The sequence below is a fragment of the Berghia stephanieae genome, chromosome 2, assembly GCF_034508935.2.
Source record: "Berghia stephanieae isolate SIO BIC M18660-M18661 chromosome 2, UCSD_Bste_1.3, whole genome shotgun sequence".
NCBI lineage: Eukaryota > Metazoa > Mollusca > Gastropoda > Nudibranchia > Aeolidiidae > Berghia > Berghia stephanieae.
Genome location: NC_088361.1, coordinates 128,307,970 through 128,331,621, shown reverse-complemented (window position 1 = coordinate 128,331,621; position 23,652 = coordinate 128,307,970). Strand labels below are relative to the sequence as shown.

The following is a 23,652-nucleotide window of genomic DNA, read 5'->3' as shown; positions in this document are numbered from 1 at the left end:
TTAGTGCAAACACTACTTCTGCCTTTGATTAACTCGAATTATTCCCCTTAGAAAATCCCTAATTTAATGAAATATGATTTTGTTTATGTTATCGTAGCACTTCCTACCATTTCAACTGATTGCCGAATGATTACACACTTAAGATTTGACAATTGAACATAACTTCTTCTTCAACTCAGTTACAAATTTTATGATATAAATGTTAAATTCAAACCACGCAGTAAATATTGATTACAATTACAACAGCAAATTGATAGGAGAAAAAGATGATAATCAAAATATTCGCAGTAACAATATACACTCTGCTCAATAAAAATTCAATGTTTCGCGCCTTTGCCCTCGGCTTATAAAAATATTCATATAACTCATTGCGACGTTATCTCGCGCCTCTTAATATAGCATTGATAATTGTGTGCGCTTTAACCACGCGCATCGTATTTATAAAAATTCTCCGCCTTCTGCATCATTTCATAATGTTAAACCAAGCGCTTTAATCAAACGCAAAATAAAATATTCCCGAACGCCTCATTCCTGCGTCTCGTAATTTAAACCGTGTGCACTTTAATTACCGCGTCTTACATCACTGCGCTTATTTACCCACTATGCATTTACAGCATTTTACCATATGGGTTACTTATAATTCGCTGATTCTTAACAAGTTAACCACTTGTGTCACAAATATTATCAGCTCACATGACATGATAATGCATTTTCAATATTTTGTTATTCTTCCGTAATAACATTTTAACTCCCATTACAAGACATCAGTCTTTCATAATAATTAATACTCCGTCATTTTATTTGTTCTCCGACTTTAAACCAAAAGTCCGTTATGAGAATATGTCTCCTTTTAAAAATCACGATGAAACGCGTTTCAAAACAAAACTAAACAAAACAACGATTGACTCATATTCCGCATAAATCATTTCAACTTAATTTCCAGTGATAAAATCCAAATGTCTTATGTAATCTATTATAACGCCATGTCTCATTACACAACTAAATAAGCTCTGTTGTCGATTACTTGGCTGCGTTAACCACACATTTATTACCAAGAATACAAACAGATATAAAACTTTGCTCTTTGTCATGAACCCATGAATCTCAAAGAGTCAATATCAACCTACCAATTCATCCCTATTGACAGGAGAAAAATATAATCAATGATGTTGTAATATAACAATATAAATACCATAAGACATTTTTCAATTATCAAAACTTACAATTTACGTGTTGTTATTGCCGTCATCTTCTTGAGTCATTTTGACAGAAAACAAAACGTAACAACATTAAATAATGGACCAACTGTTTATGTAATTCCAACAGTAACATACAAAAATTGAAATAAAAATCGACACATCTTTGTTACTGATATTAACAAAACATTGCCATTAACGGTACAAATTAATATTCGAAGATCTATTCCGAAACGCTTGATTGTAAGTAAACGCATTTTCATTTATTTTGAAAAATAAAACGCACTAAAATATTCATTTAAATACTGCAATTTTTATTTTCATCTCTCCCTCTCTTCTTTTTAATTAAATAAAATACGTATAGCATCAATGCATTATTATTATTATTTTTATATTTATTATATTATTATTATTATTATTATTATTATTATTATTATTATTATTATTATTATTATTATTATTATTATTATTATTATTATTAATTATTATTATTATTATTATTATTATTATTTTGCCGTTCTATAATATATTGTTTTCACTTTTTGAATATAATATATTGCCCTATATATCTATATTTTTTTTTTAATTTCCTTTTCTATCTGTGATTCTTAATTTAAATATTATTTAGTATATTTATTTATTTTTTTAAATATTGTCTTTTGTCAGAATTTTAGGAATCATCTATAATTTCAATATTTTTTTTTCATATATCAATAGAAAATAATTCCACTGCTTCACCTTCAAAATTGATATTCATTTTCTTTCCCAAATAAAACTATTTTCCTATCTGTTCACAATTTTCACTTCAAAATTCGAGTCTCACAAAAACTTTAATAGATGTTAACACCGCAACAATATACATTTCTTGTGTTTCCATGGTTCGGAATGATAACATCTTTACATCATGGTATCAGGGCTCCAAATAAAGATATATAAGAATCCTGGTCACGGCACCAAATTAGATACATAATGTGGCGTAGTTGCACACATATGTAATGGCTTATGATCGTATAGTGGTGTTTTTCATAGATGGTAGTATTATCCTTTGGGTTGTGTTGTAGATGTTAATAATGACGAAAGAGTTTAAGGGCCGATGATGATAACTGAATGCACAACATCAAGACATTCAAATTAAAATCCAGATTCCAAGTTTAATTTCTTACAGCTTTATTTGTTGTGATAAATTCGAAATCCAAATCAAATAGCATGGTCATAATTCAATCAGTTTCATAAGTTCCAAATCCGTAAAATCAGTCCACATGTAAAGTTAATTTTGCCTAAGTAACCATTTTCAATATACGTGAAATATTTCTAAGTCCGTAAAAACAAATAAATGATGGTGAGCACAAAAGGTTTAAAGTGTGCAGCTCATGGTCAAGTTGAATGCAGAATCAAAAGGTAGCATAATCCCGTTTTCCTCGAAACATCCTCTTTTATCCCTATCAAAATTTTACCCACAGTTCCATTGTTTCCACGCCCCCTTGCAGTTATTGACAGTTCCCTGTCAGTCTATAATCCAACCCCTAAGAGTAAGACCAAATCATAATCAAACCTGAAACGTCAATTCCTACATATTGATGTTAAACCCCGCCTTTTATGATATAACATTATTTTGATAAATGCCCCTTTCACCTGTTTCAACACCCCTAAACCAATTTAAGAATGATTGATTAAATAGTACTCAACATGATAACCTGTCCAGTAACTTTGACACAAACGGTCTCAAGTAACCTGGACATAAAACTGCGCACACGTGTCATGCGTCTCAAATAGCTTGGACATAAAACTGCCCACACGTGTCATGCACTGACCAAGCTTAACTGATATGCCTGCACTACGTACTCACTAAACCCATTTGCTGATATATATAATTGACAGTTTTGCACCAAATTTCTTAGATAACCTTTTGCATAGGCTTACTCTCTTACACAAAAACTCGTACCATTGTGTAAATGGATGGCGTCGAAAAAAGAAAATTATTACATTAATATTATAACGACGCAAATAGAGTGGTTGATCTAAAAGTTTTGGATCTGTTTATTCATGTTAGCACGCTAGCAGCTGCTGTTGAAGTCGAGGCACAATCAATGCAGCTCACTCATTCCCTTCATAGTAGGTTCCTTAAAAATAACATAATGATTATGGTTTTCATGATTTCATGCTCTGGTTCTCATTGCTTTTCGTAGCGTCAGTGGATGTAACGCTCTTTCGTTATACCTTTTGGGTTTTTATTTTGTACTCGCGCACGTTTGTGCTTGGTGGATACAGTGTATTTATAAAGCAGGGGTTCGTCTTCTTTTTATTCATAAGCTTTTTTGGGGAAGCAAGCGCCGGTTAAAGTTTTATTGTTGTTGTTGTGTGTGTGTGTGTATGTTGGTAAACACGCGTGGTGTGTCTTTGTGTGTTTGAATCTATGAGTATCGCCAGCGTGCGTGCATTCTTCGGTGTGCGTAGTATTTGGAGTAGAGACAGTGTTAGGGCGTGGGAAGGGGGATTTCATAGCTTGGGTGGTTGGTACCTTTTGTAAAAAAAATTAAAAATTGATTAAATTCCAACCCGTTGTATTTTAGTTAATTTGCAGGAAAAAAAGGTGGGGGGAGTTCGGTTTGGTGGTGGAGGAGGGAAGGCAAATGTGGAATGTAAAAGGAATGAATAGAGACGAAATAATGTCCATTTGGATTGCAAGGATGACGCGTCGACTATGGATAACATTGACATATGTTGTGTACACTCGGCTTTATGTTCTTTTTAAAACGATCTTTCTTCTTTTATTAATATATATTTCCCGTTTTGCACACAGTTCCCATTTATTGAGCCAAACTTTAGCCCCCTTATCCTCCCATCTCATTCCTCTGTGCACACAATTCATGGATTCGACACGTTATTTAATCATTTGAAAAGTGGGTAAGGCACGTTTCTAATAGAGATATAAAATAATGTATAGTGAAAACTTATGGAATTTTTTTCTTCTTCGATTCGTATAGGTATCTGACTAGCCGCATTTCAAAACAAGAGGTTAATGAGATGAATCTATAAGTATGTTTCCGTGTTTTACTCACCTTTAGATCAAGTCGGAAAATCTGTAATAAATAATAATAATAATAATAATAATAATAATAATAATAATAATAATAATAATAATAATAATAATAATAATAATAATAATAATAATAATAATAATAGTGAGGAGGAGGGTGATGATGATCTATTATTAAATTGGTCAATTTTTCTCTTCAATGAAAAGAACTTAAGAGGACATAATTATGATGAAATGTTGTTTAATCCAAGCATCCATGGGGCTTGTTATATTGGTGCGCAGACTTGTCATCTTTACAGATTTACTCGGTATATCATAACACGCATTATTTTGGCAAAAGCTCTAAAACCCGTGACTTGCGAAATCTTAGGTTTGAAAGTTTTTGCCAAGACGAGGGTCATTTAAATCGATCGATATTTGAAGGACAATTTTTTAAAATTGTTAAATACGCGTCTTTTCAGAGTACGGCAGTAAACTGGTTAAACATATTTTTTGGGCGTGGTGACCTATTCTCACATAATAATATGCATACGGACAACCAAACGTAAGTGATATATAGACTTTATGCTAATACACCATTGTTCATTATGACTCATAAAACAAGAGTCAGGTGAAGAGAGAACTGATGCGGTTATATCAATATCAATTCACAAAGGAGCCATTTATTTATACTCATTAGTTGGGAAAAGGGTGAAAAAGAAAATTATTAAATTAAGTACGGACTCGAGATACCACTCACTTTCGAAGTTAATTTATGAATGGATGGATGAGTGAAAGGAAGTATGAATGGGTGAAGGACTGGCTTATGAACATTGTGGACATCGGCTCTTTATAAATAATTGTTTTATATCACATTCACACATTACTCACACATATTAGGCATTGCATTCGCAGGGATATTATTTTCGAGGCCAGGTATTGTAATATGTTATTGGGCGAAGTGATGATCCTCTCTCTCTCTCTCTCTCTCTCTCTCTCTCTCTCTCTCTCTCTCTCTCTCTCTCTCTCTCTCTCTCTCTCTCTCTCTCTCTCACACACACACACACTCGCAAGCACCCATTCACATATTATTGTTTCGTAATGTAGCAGTGGAAAACTCTTATGCGTCCAGGAACCCCGTGTGAAAATTGGTGCTCTCTTCTTACACTTATTATTTGAATTATTTGTTCGCACGTTCCAAAGGTGTGACATCATTTTCCCTTTTTATAATAATTACAACAAGGTCTGGAAGGTATGTCGGCGTGCGTTCTCGTGGGCAAGAAAAAAGCCCAAAGTATGTGCGCTCTGTCTGAACGTGCTGACCTGACTGGTGCACATCACGGAGGGAATGTTTGTTGACTATTGCTCCAATTTAGCACCAAGAATTGGTTTGGCAGCGATAGTGATCCACGAATATAATTTTAAATGTGGAATTAGTCACGATAAAAGGCACGCGTTTAAATCTCTAATTTTTGTGTTGACTTGATCTTTTTTTGTGTGTGTGTGTTTGTGTGTGTGATTTCTAAAATTTATTCCAAAAAATTTGTTTTGTTTATTTTTATTTTTGTTTTGTAAGAGCAGGAGAGTAAGGCTGGCTACTGCAACAATTCATTTAATTGAATGAAAAATAAAGTCATGGGGGGGGGGGGGGCTGTTGGTTAATATTATCATGTTGGTAGACTGCCCCCCCCCCCCCCCCCAAAAAAAAAAAAAAAAAAAGCAAAACAAAACAAAAAAAAATATACAAAAACACTGCCCCCCCCCCCCCCCTCTCTCTCTCTCCCGCCTCTCCCATCCTCCAAACATAGACAAGTTATGTTGCCAAATTATGGGAGATCTGTGTAATGCATTACGATGTCACTAAAGTGTATCCGTCCATTTGTAACGACTTGTTAAGTTTTCATTACGACTTGTCTCATTCCTCCACTAATCGCCAATGAGCCAGTGTCCAACAGACTATGGCTGTTTCTCTCCTTGTCTGTTCCTCAAAATAACACTAGATGTTTTATCGTTTGTTAAAGTTTGCTCTTTAAATACATTTCCTTAACAATTGTGGCTGGAATGCCGATTTAAGCTCCTTTATTAAAGCAGATTGGCGCAAATGTCTGTTTGAGCGGACGATAAAATACTTATCTGTATTTTTGTGTGTCGTTGTGTTCATGCTAGTTGTGGGTGGGATGAATTCACACTAGAGACAGAAAATATACACTCGCGAACGAAAACACACACACACACACACACACACACACACACACACACACACACACACACACACAAAACGAGAGGTAAACACAAAATATTTACTTACTATTACTTCGAACCCCTTTTGTGTCGTACATTTTTTTTTCATTCACAAGCTTGTGGCTGCCAATCTATAAATTTTCATTGAATTTACGATGACGGTGTAAGTAGAGCGATGAAAGTAAAGATCACAGCCTATGTAGATGCCCCCTTTTCCCTCGTTTACTCCTAAATTGATTCTTATTTTTTTTATTATGCATTTCCTTCTCAACGTATTGTCACCCTCCGGGTTCCCACCCTTATCGTTACGGTTATCCCCATTCCTATCTCACCTTTTCAGGACAGCTACGTGGCTGCCAATATATATATTTTTGATGACTGAAGCAAAATTTTGAGGATGGTGTGTAAGAATTACTTAATAGCGTGCTTTCTCGCTCCTCTTTCCTTTTCTTTTGACCACGTCAGATCGACCAAGTATCCAGAGATGTCCTCCCTAACCCCACACATTTTTATGCCTACGTGTAGCTAGGTGTATCTGCTGTGCTATAAAGACGGCTGACCAAAATCAGCGGGCCCATAATAATATTATATTACTATAATATCAAAGCATTCCAACTTATTATCGAGTGTGACTACAGTGCTCAATAATAATAGTGCCTAATAATAATATTACTCTAGCTATGATTGTAGATCATTACAGCGTACTGATGTCTCCCTTAGAAAATGACAAGAACCCCCCCGGCAATTTGTACACTCAAGCGCGCGCGCGCGCGCGCGTGTGTGTGTGAGAGAGATGAATTTAGTGCCAGAAATTGCATTTATAGCCACAAATATCAAATCGGGTTAAATTAACTTTTTATGGTGGAGAATAGATACTTTCCATTGTATTATAAAAGATTCAAAGTTCGTACTTCTCATCATTTCATTTCAAAATTCACTTTTTGGAGTCGGGATTCATCCAACATAATACATTTTGAGACTTCGGGTCACACGTGGCCGTGCAGATCTATTCTATATTTCAACTCCAATAATACATTTGAGGTGTTAATAAGCTCACTTTGTTGTCATCCCCTATTAATGATAAATACACAATTGAATTTGTGACTTCTTTATTGTTCTGCCTTTTGTTGATGTTAAAATATCGTATTGCAATTGCTATCTTCACTATAGTAAAGTAGGATATTTAAATATTTATGGTTGAAGGCTCAGTTCGTTCAGTAATTAATTGATGGATGGTTTTGACCTGTTCAATACTGTTCATGGATTCATGACATTGTTTCAGTATTCTATACCTCGGATGAAATGCCCCTTCATTGCTCTAATTAGATTGAAGTGGATCAATAGAATTGTATTTGAATGCGTGTTTGGTGAGAAGGGGAGGAGGGCGGGAGGGGGGAGGGTCCGGCTTTCTGTTTATGAGAGTGGATCGCGTGCAGATCTCTCATTTGTATATTAGGTATGCTATTTTATTGTGCTTACAACCTGTTACATTTTATCCAATGCCTAATACCCAGTGCCAGTGTCTTATATACATCAATATGCATCAACCTGCTTACTATACGAAAATTTCATAGAATTAAGAAATTTTGACTCCCATTTCATAACTTCTTGAGAATCTCTAAGTAATTTATACTTAGTGAAAATGAAAGTTGATGCCAGGCGGCATCATTTTTAAAGGATTTTGAAGTATTATTTATTTAATCATTGTGAGGGTAGATAACTGAGTAGGGACTACAATTTTCATCTCATAAAAAGAAAAAAATTTTTTTCAAGTCAGCAGGTCTGCTGGTGTTGTCACATTTATATAGAATGTAACGTATATTACACACACGCACACACACACACACACACACACACACACACGCACGCACAAAACACTGAATGGAATACAAAAGACAAGAGTAAACAATAACCAAATTTATCCAAGGGAGTTATAAAAATGAAGACCTGTGTGCGTGTGTGTGTGTGTGTGTGTGTGTGTGTGTGTGTGTGTGTGTGTGTGTGTGCGTGAGAGAGAGAGAGAGAGAGAGAGAGAGAGAGAGAGAGAAGAGAGAGAGAGAGAGAGAGAGAGAGAGAGAGAGAGAGAGAGAGAGAGAGAGAGAGAGAGAGAGAGAGAGAGAGTGATTGTGTATCAAATGGAGTAGTCCTTTAGTTTAGAGCCATTACTACCAAAGGAGCCAGAGTCTACACAGGTTTCTATAGCCTGAAATGGACGATAGCAATTGTTTGCTATCATTTGGATTGGACACTAGTGTATCGGAAAGTACTTTTTGCCAGATCTAACAGGACCTAACATTCTAACATTCACTGATGGGTGGACAGAGGGTCATAAAAAAATCTTGACTGCACCCAGAGTCGATCCAGGTCCCTTTTAGTATGAAGCAAGTGGTCTACCAACTTTCTCCTCACCCCCCCCCCCCCCCCCCCCCCCCCCCCCCCAAAATATTATAATTTGAGATGTTGCCTTTTTCAAGTCATACATTTTTTGATTGAAACGTTGAAAGTAAATTTTGTCTTTTTTTTATTATTCAATTCCAGAGTCTTAGAGCTGATCTGGCCAAAGTGGAGAAGCAATTGGCAGCTGCCAAAAAACAACTGAGATGAAACCCTCTTGCGAGTGGACCTTGAAAACAGGATCAAGACCCTTAAAGAGGATCTACACTTCAGCTCAAGTTCATGAGCAGTACCAAGTGGAATTTTTGATTAATTTGATCCTTTTGTATGTTCTTAAATCGTTTAGTAAACGTGTTTTTAAATTTAGACGGAGGCAGAACAACAAAGCATCAACAGTAAAAAGGTGAACCAACTGATGGAATGTGGTCATATAAATATTGCATGCTACTATGACGTTGCATGACATTTCATACCTCAATAAACGCTGTGTCCAAAGGATGCCCGAAATATGGAAATATGTGAAATTTTACAAGAGTGACTAAAAATGAAATGCAAGAAAATTAGTATTGTCTATTTGAATCTATTTATTAGTAGTCCCTCAAAGCCATTTCACCCTTGGGGCCGGATTTTATCACAGTTTCTATAACGTGAAATGGGCAATAGCAATGGCTTGCTATCCTTTGGGTAGGGTGATAGTCTATATCTAAAAGTTCTTTCAGTTAGATTTGACAGACCCAGCTACCCATTCACTGCTTGGTGGACAGTGGGGTCATAAAAAAATCTGGACTGCACTCGGGATTGATTCATGCCCCTTTGCATGTGAAGCGAGTGCTCTAACCGAGTTATCGGGACCTCCAATTTGAATCTATGGAATGGTAGAAAGATTGTTCAGATATGATTCATTTATGATCCATTCTCAAAATTCTTGATTTTCACATTCCGTTGATTCATTACCCTTGTTTTTCGCATTCTGTTGATTCATTACCCTTGTTTTTCGCATTCTGTTGATTCATTACCCTTTCTTTTCACATTCCGTCATTACCCTTTGCTTTGAATGCTTCTATTACAGGAGCTGGAAGAGTCTCGTGTGCGCACCACCATCCAATTTGCGGCAGATGATGGTCGTATTGAACAGGAATATGAAGCAAGACTCCAGGATGCCCTTCAAGAGATCAGGGCCCAACACGATTATGACTTGCAGTCTGTTAAAGTGGAACTACAGGCACTCTATGAAACCAAGGTATGGGCAGTTTTATTAGGATGATGTCCTGTTGACAATCTTTAATATTATATTTTTTGTAAATAGTTGAATATTTCATACTCAATACTTTAAAAAAAATAATTAAAAATCAAATTTGTTATAAAGTGTCCAAGCAGGTGTGAAAGTTGGATTCTGATAGGATTTTAGGTTTGAGGTTGGATAGATAGGATTTTAGTTGGAATAGAAACAATGTTAGGATTTTTAGAAGAAAAACTATATTCTTGCAAATCTGAAACTGAAACTTATAAAAGTCTGCATCATCATCATTACCATCATCGTCGTCATCAGCATCACTACCCAATGACCAAATGAGATGTCTGGTCTGTATTTTGCTCTTTAAATCTTGGTTTTATTTCAGCTGAGATTCACATGAAGTAATTTAATAATCCTTTCAATTCCAGATCACTGACCTTAGAGAAGGGTCTGAGCGTGCCAATGCCTCGTCTAGAAGTGCTTGGGAAGAGTTGATGGTGGCAAGGAAACAAGTAGATGACCTCAATGGGGAACTGGGAAAACTCAAGTCTGCAGTAAGAATAGATAGCAGTTTTATATAAATCTTTAAAAGAACTATAGATTTCTGCTCCGTAAGCAAGTGTTGAGGGGGAATGAGGTAAAGGAATCATTGAGTCAAGAAATGCCCAGAGATAGGAAATTTAAAAAAATGATTGAGCAGAACCTCTCTAAATTGGAAATGTCCGTCACTGCCAAAATCATCCAAATTTACAGAGTTTCCCAATTTTATGGGGAAGTATTGAATTCAGTTTTATCACAGAGTTTTTAGCACTGAAGTACTTCTCTTATGTCAAGGCAATGTCCCTAGGTGTTTAGTTATGAACACACTGGTCAAGAAGTGTAGACTTCAAACTACGGTAATCTGGTTCAATTTTGTCTTTTTAGAACTATTATTATTATCCTTTTTTTCTCTATTTAAAAAAAAAAGATTCCATAAACAAGTCGCTACTTTTTGTTTTTCTTTGTTTTGCCTGACATATTTGTAAACAAATTTCAACATCATGCATCATATTTAATGGGCTTTTAATTGCATTGTAATTATTATCGTATGCAAGAACAAACATAGTCTGCATACTATTCCTCCAATCATGCAAATTGGTCATTAAATCCGTCGTGATGTCATATTTCTCCCATAGTGGGCAGGGAGGTATATGCTCTGTCTTCTATCCCCCCATACCCGTTTCCCAATTGTTTCCTGTCATTGTCTTGGAATGAGATTACTTAGTTTTGTCCTGATCCTTGCCGGAGCTCCTTGGCTGGGAGGGAAACAGTCGAATGTATAGTTATAGTTTTGGGAGATGATATTTTTTTTTCCTTGTAAATCATCTCTCTGTTTACATTGTATTATGTTAAGTTTACATATTATATTATATAATTGGTAAACATTTGAGTGTATTCCTCTTAGTTGGGACCTGTGCTTGTGTCTGGATGAGACTTTTAGGTGATCTCAAACTAAGTACATTGGTGGTATGCTCTTGGAATCTACATCTGATCCCTATTTGTTCCCAGTTCCCCTATGTCTTACTTTTTCTTGGGTGCTTTAATTGTAATTCTATAACTCTTTACTGTCCCATTTTCTTCCTTTTTACTGGCGCTGATATAACCTGATATGTCATATTTGTGTATTTGTGAATTTGGGCATGCTGAATTTATTCTAACAAATTTTGTGGTAACTAGAGTGATGTCCAAGCGTTGTTAACTAGACCCACACAGTTATCAGCAAAATAATGATCCTTTGTGTAGTGTACGGACAAAACATTAGCTCCACCCCTACCCTTTCATTTGTGAAGTCTGTGTCCATGTTGATGAGCCCAGCAACGATACAAGTACTACAGACTTGGGTCAACACCCTTTGAATGAGACACATTTTACAAGTAGGGAGACAATGTAGTAAGCATTGACGAGGCCACAAATTAAATAACTCACTAGTAGTATATATGATTGGCTGTCTTGTGTGGTGACAACCTTCGATGGAGTATTCCTGTTCCATTTGCATTGTTCTTTATGATATTTTAATGCTGAAAAATGGGAAAGTTGCAAGAAAATACTCAAAAAGATCATGTTCAGGCAGGGATTTTGTTCTCATTAGAGGGGTAAATTATTTAGAGAACATTCCATGCTCTGGAATTTTGTCTCAATCTGCTGGGTTTCCCCATAGGAGAGGTTCCTGATTTCAAGGTCCCACTGTGCTTGTTTTTAGAATCTGCGAGATGACCTCACGTGGAAAAGAAATATTTTACAATCCATTCAAGGGAGTTAATCTATAGATAGTATGCAGATGACGTCACTCAGGCCTTTGTTATTGTTTTTGCCATCTGCGTTTGTGAGTTGATCTCACTTAACTGTATTAACCAGACTATAAAAGTTCATGGTTACACAGAGTTTGTGTGTTGGTCCGTTATACTTCCGGATGGCAATGTTGTGAACTCCTTGGCCAAGCGCATTCTATTTATAGATCAATTATGATTTTTTTAGAGTTATGAAAATGTGAACTGGTGAAGTTTAAAAAATAAAATATGCAAAAAAGAATGAGGTTTTCTAATTCTCTTCATCACTCATTGAAGTTTTCAGCCCTTTTTTTAAAGAATATGTGGAAATCATAAATTTCAACTATATACAAAACATAAGTTAAAAAATGGCACTTGTGTGATCCTCAAGAGCAAAGAGGACAAATGGCCCATCAATAATGATCAATAAAAGAAATTTTAGTGAGATTAATTTCAGATATAAAGCTCACGACCAGTTATTCTGTTTCATAATTTTACACTCTATTAATAGATTTTCTATCAAAATAAGCCATTTTAGCCATTTCATGATATATATGTAACTATGAGGGTTGATTCTTATTTACCCTTCAGCATGGTGGATGGGAGGATCGCATCAGAGACTTAGAATCACAACTTGCGAATGAGAGAGATTCCTTCAGCCGTCGTCTGGAACAGAGAGATGATGAATTGATTGTCCTTCGCAGGCAGCTGGAAGATTTGGAGGTTGAGCATGCCGCTCTTTTGGAAATCAAAATCAAGTTGGATAGAGAAATTGAGGCCTACAGAAAACTCCTCGAGTCTGAGGAAACAAGGTGAGAAGATAATGTATCTTAGAGGCAAAATGAAAATCCACAGATTAATTTATTAAATGTGACCATATATGGTCTTTATCCTTCAGATTCTGAATTGCATACCAGTCTAGCACAAGAAAATGGTTGACATAACGCTTCCAGCTTTGACGACTCTGCATGATTGGGAATCGGTTTCTCGTTTTATTTTTGACTTGGCACATTCAGCTTGTACTGATCAATGTGTATTCTTTACATATGCAAAATATGCATTGTAAAATACATTGGCAGTTAGTACTTTGCCACCTATCCAAAAAGTAGGAAACAATTATTGTAATCTGTTTAATTCTACTGATAAATTCTAGCTATTTATGACTCTGATGAACTACTTTTTATGGTGACTCCTATTGTTTTCCTCTATTTATGAATTCGAAAAATGTTCAGTTGACAAGTGAAAAGTAATGAACAAAAATGATTATAATAGCTTTGAAAAAGAACAAAATTTCTCTGTGGTCTGTCTGGTTTAAATGATGTTGTAATAATTTTATTGTTTTTGTTATTGACTGAAAAAGGGTTCTGAGTCTGAAACATTCTGTGTTTGATGTTTTGCTCTTTTGAGAAGTCGTTTTATAAATTATTGTTCATTACTTTTTACAGTCCAGCTTTAAGTTGACAGGTCTGTGTCATATTCAAACCAATCGTATATACTTTGGTCTGGACTTTTTTTCTTTTTAAAAAATTAAGCCTTCATGTGACAACCAATGACCCATTCTTCTTTATGCTCCTTCAGACTCAGTCTGTCACAGATGGAGAAGTCTTCCACCACTATTTCCACATCTGGATCCAAGAAGCGCCGTCGTGTTGACATAGGCCAAGCTGTTGAAGAATACTCCCAAAGGGGGAGTGCCAGTGCCAGTGGATATTCTCGTTCAGCCTCATCCACCTGTGGTATTGACATTACTGAGGTGGACACAGATGGCCAGTTTATCAAACTTACCAACACCACAGACAAGGTAATTTCCAACTTCAATTGCATAGTCTTCATAATGTTTTGACAAAAAATTTGGTGTGAACTAGAGTACTGGAAAAGAAATATCTCAATTGTCGTTCAACGAAGGCAAAGATGTTTTTAGACAGTTCTTTGCTCAGTTTCAGGACTTTCAAATTTTATTTTTTAAAAAAAGAAAAGAAAAGAAGAAAATAAGAGTTAAGAAATGATTAATTTAATAAATGTCTTACATGTTTTAATAATAATGATAGTAGTAATAATAATAATAATAATAATAATAATAATAATAATAATGATAATTATAATAATGATAATAATAATAATAATAATAATAATAATAATAATAATAATAATAATAATAATAATAATAATAATCACTGTATTTTCTGCTCCATGTAGCACTCATCTGTAATGTGAGCTTGAATGTTTTTAACATTAGATAGTTTTGGAAGGATGATTGTTATTTTTATTTTTATACTTTAGGACATCTCCCTCCACCATTGGATGGTGAAACATATATCTGGAGATGAGGAAACCAACCACAAATTCATTAAGAATGTCCTCAAGGCTGGCCAGTCTGTCACTGTAAGTTTTGACACATGTTGATACATTAATCGGTCAGTTGAATAAATTCAAAAGAATTTATCTGTTTATAATGTTTATTTTGGCTAGGAAATATGACGTATGTCAATATTTGAGAGTGTACTATTAGAGCATATTTATTATATATTTTATAATAAGGTTATTCAATGTATCCACTAGAGCTGTAATGGGTCACCAGTACAATGTAAGTGAGACATCAGGTGTTGAATCATACTGTATCGCTTTCAAACAAGTTCATATCTAACAGTAAATAATAAAATAAAGCTTATAATCCTGTAAACATTGAAAATGCTCGCTTTACCTAAAGTTTCTAACAATTAATTGTGAGTAATATCCCAACTATTATACTAGCCGTTCTTATGACATATAACACTCAATGGATACCAATTTATGACACTATGTCGTTTGCTGTGTATTACTTTGCATCAAACACTCACTTATTTATGTCTTGTGTAAGACTTGGGTTTGATTTAATGGTACCTATGTATATTTTTACATTAGAAACCTGATGTCTTCGTTTGAATTAATTAGAGAGAAACAAATTTACACACAGAGTAGGAAGTTTTCATTTTAACATGGAGTGATAGGGCACGGGGGAAGATGAAAGAGATGATGGGTACTTGATGACGTAGTACATAGGATTGTCATGGAGGGTGGTGTATTGTGCATGTCTCGTGCAGCTATTTTAATCCCTTAACAGTAGTGCGGAGCGGTCCCAAGCATATTTAGGACCGCCTGTTCTACGGTCCCTGGGAAATGAGAACTGCAAGGACTGGTTCTTTTTCGACATTCGCCATTCACAAGGCATCGTTGGGAGTTGGGACCGTCAAAGAACCAGTTCTTTTCCGACATTGGCCAATCAGTCGGGACCGTCAAACGATGGGACCATGCCTGCAGTAGATGGCTGTTGAACCGCTAAGTAAAAGTGAGAGCGGAGAAGGTTTATTACCTCAAAACATGAAAATAGTGCTATAACACTATCCATTAAGCATGTGTGTGTGTGTCTGCGAATATTGATGGAGCGGGTCAGGTCAATGTTAGTGTTAGGGAAAAGGGATTGTTAATATTTTGTGTCTGTGGCATGCTGGACCAAAAGTGTGGGAAGAGTTTGTTTTGATTTGTTTTGTTTTTTTCCGTCTCCATTCCTTTTTTCTATTTTTGTGCAATGGTCTTGTGTTATGACACTCGCTTTCAGATCGGAATGTCCTGGGTTCGAGCCTCGCTCTGCACCTAGTTGAGTCCTTGACAGACTCTTTACTCACATCATATCACCGTAATCAGGTGTAAAATGAGTGCCTGGTCGTCAACAGTGTTTTCTCTGTCGGAAAAGAATTGAATTGTAACATCGCCTAACATCGTTCTACATGTTACGTGTTGCTATTAGTCAGGGACTATTTGTAAAGCGCTTTGAGCACATTTAGTGGATATTGCACTATATAAAAGCTCAATTTATTTTTTGATTTTAATTTTTTTAAAAATATTTCTACCTTTGGATAGGACGCTAGTCTATCCCAAAGTACTTTTCGCCAGATCTAACAATCCCAGCTACCCATTCACTGCTGAGTAGACAGGGAGTTCAGAGAAAAAAAAGCTCGACTGCACCGGGGATCGATCTCTGGCCTTTGCGTTTAAAGAGTGCTCTATCAACTGAGCTATCCGGGCCCCCAAATATTCTATTGGCCTTTTTAAAAATACAGAAGTTATAACTGTTATTTTGGAAGGAAGATATAATATATGAAACTCATATTATTTTATTAGTTAAAACACCAAACGAAATTTTAATATTATTGTATTATTTTAAATGACAACAATGCGATAGAAAGGAGTGGTGACAAGAGATAGACAAAAGAAGACAGAAAAATCGGACTTGCTAGGTTCGAAACACAAACACACATACAATTCATTTCAAACAATAACCCATTAGAGAAGAGGGGTCATGCCTTCATCATAGATCATTGTCATTGCGATCATTATGGTGTAGTAAATATTGAAATTTACCTCGTATAATGGAATCGTCCAAGGCGTGCGCCTCCTGTTCCCCCCATCTCACACACGAAAGGGCGGTTTGCGGAGTGGAGGGAGATGGTCGTCTCTGTCGTTTAGTGTATAGCGGGGTGGGTGCGATTAATTAAGTGGGATGGGTGGTGATTTGTGGAAGATAGGCAAAAGAACCGAGGCAAAGAATCACTGGGGCAGTAGTATGGCGCGAAAATTGCTGGGACCACTGACAGGTTATAAGAAGTAAGGACCACCAACGGTTCTCCACTTTGGGACTGGTCCCCGGTTCTCAGCTAAAGGACCGTGGGACCGGTCCTCAGCGCGGCACTACTTAACAGTGACATAGATTTTTGGTTTTCAGATAATAGTTCTCCTTTTTCTTTATTATTTTTAATGAAGAATTAACGTTTCCACCAAGAGACCAGGAAGAGTATTGTTACTTGTCTTTTGATGAAAATGTTGAGATCTTATATTAGGTCAAAGTAAGATTGAATTTTCGCCTTTGAAGGATTAATTAATTATTCTTTTTTTTGTTTTTAAAGAAAATTATAAACAGCACTGCTGTTTTCTTTTCTTTTTTTTTTTTTGTTTGGCAAGTGATGGTTTGCTTTATTAACTAGTAATAACTGATATGCTCACACTAAATGTAACAGCGAGATCTCATTTCTCTACTTTTGGTCGTGGCAGCAAACCAAGCTGAGTAGTTCAAAACCCGAGATGCCCTTCCAAAAAAGAGCTGTTGCTCGCGAGACTCTTATAAAGTAATTCCTGACGCAGCTCTACTATCTACTGGGAGTAGGGGTTATAGCATTTTGTATACGTGAACTAATGTTATGCCACAAAGGTCAAGACTTCTATCACAGTCACTGTAGACTGCCAGAGAAAAAGCATTTGTATGATCATATGACTAGGCTTTATTTTTGGCTTCACAGTATCATCCTCAATCTCCATATTATCCCAACATCCAAACTGTTAGTCAATTTAGTTTATTTATCACACATTTCAGCTGTGGAGCTCTGATTCTTCAACTACTCACAGCCCTCCTCACGATTTGGTGATGAAGAACAAGCGCTGGTTTATCAGTGGAGACATGTCCACTACCCTGATAGATGACAAGGATAACGTGAGTGTTGAAGCTTATATTATCTTTGACTTTGACTTTCTATAATATAACACATTCATGTCCTTTTGATTATATCAATTGGTTTTAATCTCTATGTGACACGTTACTTTTTGATTGTATGGTTTTAATCGGGATCTGAAGTTGCTCTCTAAATGTAACTTTATCAACATTACCTACAATTATTTGATTGTATGAATTCATATATGAAAACTCATCCAATTGAGCTATTATGTTTTCTGCAAGGCATTAGGATAGAAAACTATAGGATCTACTTCTTAATTTGAAGTAGTACTTCTTGTGTATGTCTATTAGGGTGAGCAAGACTCTAGATTACAATCTTTTGACCATTCTTTGAACTTCCTTCTACTGACTTTGACATGACCGAATATTTTGCAGGTGCTGTCTGTTGTAAAAATCCCAAATTAAAAGATAAGAGATTTTGTTCCCTAGTTAAAAATAATAAATTCTGGGAGGTATTAGTTTTATACATAAATCACCTCTGCAGGATGTAAGTTTATATAAGATTTTGCTCTCCCATTGGGATGTTTTCTCTACAATATCTTTTTGTCTTTCTTCTATGACAGGAGGTTGCCACTTGCACAATGTCCAGAAACATGCGCAGTAGTACAATGTCTTTTTCCACTAGAAGATCAGGTCTCAGGGATGATGACTATCCGGACGTAAGTTTTATTTTAAATTCTAGTCATTGCAGTTCTTTGTAGTTGAATTTTAAATGATTTCAGACTTTTTGCCAGTCAAGAGCACCGATGTATACATCTTGGTCTGTGGTGATTCATTCCATGTGATTTTTAGTTAGCATTCAAATTCCATGATAAGAATTAGATTTTCATATGATTGGGTTAAAAAAAAATAATTTTCCTTTCTTTTTTATTCTTTTTAGCCTAAATCAAAAGACAATTGCTGTGTGATGTAAGCCAACCACCAGTCCAGAGGCACACTGTGACTCAGTAACATCATAGGCTTCTCAGTAACGTCATAGGCTATGGCCTTTACGGTTTGTTTTATTGGTGCTTGCATTCAGACACTGAGCAAAGCAAGTGCATGTTTATAATGTAGTATGACTTAATAAATTTTTAAGGGTGCGAGTTTTATAAATAGCCAAACAGGTTTAATTAAATGATGATAATGTATGACTGTAGATTATAGAATGTGAAGAAGATATATGCTAGTTTTACAATAAATGATATTTTACGATAAAGTATACTAAAGATTGAACTTTAAAATGACTTTGATATGTTTTTGTACATTTTTTTCTTCATCAGTTCACTTCACATTACCATAGTAACAATATGACGTTATTGATAAAAATACAAGCAGTTGACATGGAGGGTGATTGTAATTGTTAATCAGTAATGCTTACCGTTGTCTGTCAGAGCCTTTTATTTCATGATGGTTGTGGTCTTATACACATTTCCAAATTATCAGTGTCATCTTTGTTGACTCAAGAAAAACACTTAATGAATTGAAACAAAAAAAAAAAAAACAAAAAAAAAAAACCCCCAACAAAATCAAACAAATAAGATTGCCACAAAATTGTTTCTGCTTGTGGTCACATAATGATGTCAGTAAATTATCATTTCATAGATGACAGTTATTTGAAAGACAAGTGGATGGATATGAATGTTTCCAAGAGAGATTTGCTTTTTGGACTGTAATTGTTGTGCAATGTTATCTTAAAAACAATATCAGTTTGTCACAAGATCTTTTCATTTCGGAACATTTTATTTTTTCATTTATTGCATCATTCATTTTCAACTTCACATTCATTAATTAAAAAGTCACAGCTCATTGATTTATTTCTAAAAAAACTTTTTTAAATAGATGTATGGAATATATACTCATTTAATCTGATATTTGTAGGTTATTAGTAGTTTGTGAATAGAAATTCTGAGTTTTATCATTTTATCATTCATATTCATTTGTTATTAAACTTACATGAAAATGGTTGCTATAAACTTTTCCCTCATTATTTCTTAGTTTAGTCACATGTCAAAGGTGACGGTTGTTAATGTTCAAGTCTTTGCCCAGTCTTTTTTATTCACCCATCGAACTAGAGCTATTAAATCATAGTTTATATCATTAATAAAAGAACATAAAATCATAAACTTTTTTATGTTGTAACTACTTACCATGTTCATGTTTTGATCATTCTTCACACATCTCTTTAGGCCGGAAGTGAATTGTTAAAATCAGTTTATTTTTTATTTTTTTTTTTTTTTCAAATTTCCTCATTCACTCATGTTAACTCTGAGAGGTTCAACACATCAAATATGTACCAATCAAATACAGTACAGTTGTTCTTATCTCCTTAATATCAATATCCGTATCAGCATCCATTGAAATGTATGTCTTTTTTTCTCTTTCTCCCCTTTATTTCTTGCCATGTAGTTGAATATTAAAAAGTACTCAATGAATTCTTGTGTTTTTATGTTTAGAATAATGCAATTTACATACATTATTTATTTCTTTATATTTAGTTGAAAAAGTTCATTGTCCTGCTTCAATAGATGGTTAGTTTTTGTTCTGAGTAGACTGGTTAATGGTATTTCGATTGGTGAATCATGCAAATTCATAAAGATTGAAAAATTAGGTAAACTTTCCTTTGGTGACTTGTCTTGGTCAATGACCTTCGAGAATTGAAAGAAACTTCAATTTAACTCTAACAGTGGCCATATTGTAAAGTATTAATGAATACTCTGCTCTATAGGGAAACGATTGTGTACGTCAATGGCAATTAATAATTCAACAAGAGATGCTGTTGAATTTCGATTAGTGCTATTTATAATTATAAAAATTAAGACACATGTTGTTGCTTTTATTTATTACATCAAGGATAACATCAATGAGAGAGAAATCCGGTGAATTCCATCATGCCCCACGACCATGTTGCATTACTACCCTGATCCTTTGCTCCCTTGATTGTATAAAGTAAGATCACTCTCTCTTACCCGGTTATTTCAAACATCATTCATGGTCGGGATTTCCCTGGAATACTGGGTCCTCATTCATTTGTATAGAATATGTTGATGCATTCATGTGGTCTCATTGTAGTGATTGGTCTGTTCATCACTACCCCACCATATCATCAGAAATGTGTGATTTTAAAGGCAGCTAGTATATCCTGTATGGGTTTGCATGCATCTTGCCACTTATCAATAAGCCGTGTAGCTGTGCTTTACAGGTCCCAAGGTCTCCTGAAATTATTATCATTGTTACCAGTTGTGCCAGGCAAATGTAGAAAAAAAATTGCCTTTTTTGTTTTCAAGCTGTCCCAACTGCTTATCATGATCACGGATATCTTCTACAAACCTACATTTTTTTTATTTTTAACAATCAATAAAGCTTGTATTATGGCTTTGTTATTTTGGTTGACAATTTTTTTTTAAATACTGCAAAAGGACCATTTTTATGCTTAACAGAGATTGACCACAATGTGCAAAGAAAATGTATTGGTTCATACAATTTCAATTTCCTTTTTCAGCTCTGTTACTGTCACTTGTCTAATCTGTTGCGTAGCTGCTTCTCTGTTTTATTCATCAAACATTATTTGTGTGTTCTTTCTTCTGTGATATTCGTTTGAAATTCAAGCTCTGCCTACAGTTTATATAAATGAAATATTACTGAATTCGATTCTCATCTGTTGGCCCTTTGCAATGAATTCAAAGCCAGTGATATGCTACAAATTATTTTCACTATTTTTATCAATTTAATTTCAGCAGAACTGCCTTTAAAAAAAGAATGGAGTAGTGTCAACTTTTTGAATTTCAGTTGGCAGTTAATTGAAATATTTGTTGAATCCACTCTGACCTCAATTATATCGAATTTTTTCTTCTTCAGCTTGATCTGTCCAGAAACCCATTCATGTAAACCCTCCTTTGCTTATCATTGGTTTATGGTATCACTTATATATCCTCATCTTCAACCAATTCATTTCAACAAAGATCTTTCTCATGAAACACATTTTTATTAATGCTTCTTTTATGCCTCTGCCATTTATTCCAAATCTTTTTTATTTTATGTTGCTGTTTGTTATTGGTTTACAAGTTTCTTATCATATATATCGCTTTCTTACAATTTTCGTACCCATAAAATACCTCTCAAGTTTTTTTTCTTTTAAAAAAGTTTTGATTAAATAATAAAAGCTAACATGTATCATACTTAATAAATGTCTTGCGTTTTCTGTGTATTCACAATAGTAAATTCAGTAAGACATTTGTCTTAAATTTTTTTTAGTGTATATTGCTTGAAGTTCTGTACTCTTTTTTTTTTTCTTGGAGTCAGAATGGTTGGTTGAGTCATCTGTAATATCTGTTGTTTAAAATGTAGATTTCTGTACTTATCCTGTCTAACTTCTACGTCATGGCACAAGACTGAAGGGCTAGAGCTCAGGTGGTCGCTCTGGGTGGGGTTCCTGACCTCCCATAGTGGGCAGGGAGGTACATACTGTCTTCTATCCCCCTATGTCTGTTTTCTGACATGCTTTCTGTCTGTCTTGGAAGGAGATCACTTGGTTTTGTCCTGGCCCTGGCCGGATACCCTGATGGGAGGGAAACAGTCAAATGTTAGTTAGTTTTGGGAGATGATATTTTTTTCCTTGTAAATCATCTCTCTGTAATGCACTGTTTGTGTTTTATGTATTATATATGATTTGTAAACATTTGAGTGTATTCCTTTTAGGGGGGACCTGTGCTTGTGTCTGGATGAGAATTTAGGTGATCTCAAGCTAAGTACACTGGATAGTGTGCTCTTGGAATCTACATCTGTTCCCTATTTGAACCAATTCCCCTTTGTCTGCCTTATTCTTGGGTGCTTTAATTGTAATTCTAGAACTTTTTACTATCCCATTTTCTTCCTTTTTACTGGCGCTGATATGACCTTAATGTGTTGCAAGCGCCGTAAAACCCTTAAAAACAAAAACAAACATCAGGTGGTCGCTGGTTTGGATAAGTAAAGTAAGTAAGTACTTATCCTGTTTTTTTAAAAAAAATTAATATTTGCTTATGATCCAATTGGACACCATTTCAGTATGGGATTCAGTTGTATTTGAGTTTGTATGTTTTCATGAGAGTGTTTTTTTTTTGGACCAAAAATTGCCACAAGCGTTGGACTTTGATATTTAAGTCCTTTGTGTTGTAGAACATCCTTCCGTCGCTAAAATGACCTAAAGGTATTGGAAGTGGTCAACCTCCATATCTAAACTACAAAACAATACAGTGGGTGTCTTAGCTGCAGTTAAAGGTTTTTCTTCATCTGTCACAACCATCAGTGATTGATTAGTTGGGTCTGTTTAGATATGGTTGAAAATACTTTGCGATATACTAGCGTCCTATTGAAAGCAAATAATACTGTCCATTTAACTCTATAGAAACTATAAAATTTGGCTTCTGGGTGGGTTCTTTTGACCTCCCCATGGTGGGCAGGGAGGTCACTGTTGCTATCTTCTGCATTTCTTTTTCCAAGTTGCTTTCTGTCTTTGTTTTGGAATGAGATGACTTGGTTTTGTCCTTGCCCTGCTGGAGTCCTTGGCTTCGGGGATAACAGTCAAATGCATAGTTTTAGTTGAGGTAGATGATATTTTTTTCTTGTAAATCCGTTGTCACTTGTGTACTGTTTTAGTTTTTGTTTTGAATTGATTTTGTAAACATTTAGTGTTTTCCTCTTGGTGGGATCTTGTTCTTGTGTCTGGATGAGACTGTTAGGTGGTCTCAAACTAAGCACAAATA

General features: G+C 35.1%; 1 protein-coding gene across 1 annotated transcript in view; it reads left to right on the top strand.

The window, feature by feature from the left end:
* LOC144966588 (lamin-B2-like) overlaps positions 1-22,087 on the top strand; it is a 40,517-nt gene extending 18,430 nt beyond the window's left edge. Inside the window, 10 exon segments of the mRNA XM_078903276.1 lie at positions 8,992-9,050; positions 9,052-9,126; positions 9,904-10,087; positions 10,510-10,635; positions 12,979-13,199; positions 13,966-14,188; positions 14,668-14,769; positions 17,792-17,908; positions 18,493-18,588; positions 18,810-22,087. Of these exon segments, the coding sequence (XP_078759402.1) occupies positions 8,992-9,050; positions 9,052-9,126; positions 9,904-10,087; positions 10,510-10,635; positions 12,979-13,199; positions 13,966-14,188; positions 14,668-14,769; positions 17,792-17,908; positions 18,493-18,588; positions 18,810-18,842 (1,236 nt within the window). The 3' untranslated portion in view covers positions 18,843-22,087.
* Positions 22,088-23,652: the final 1,565 nt, after the last annotated feature.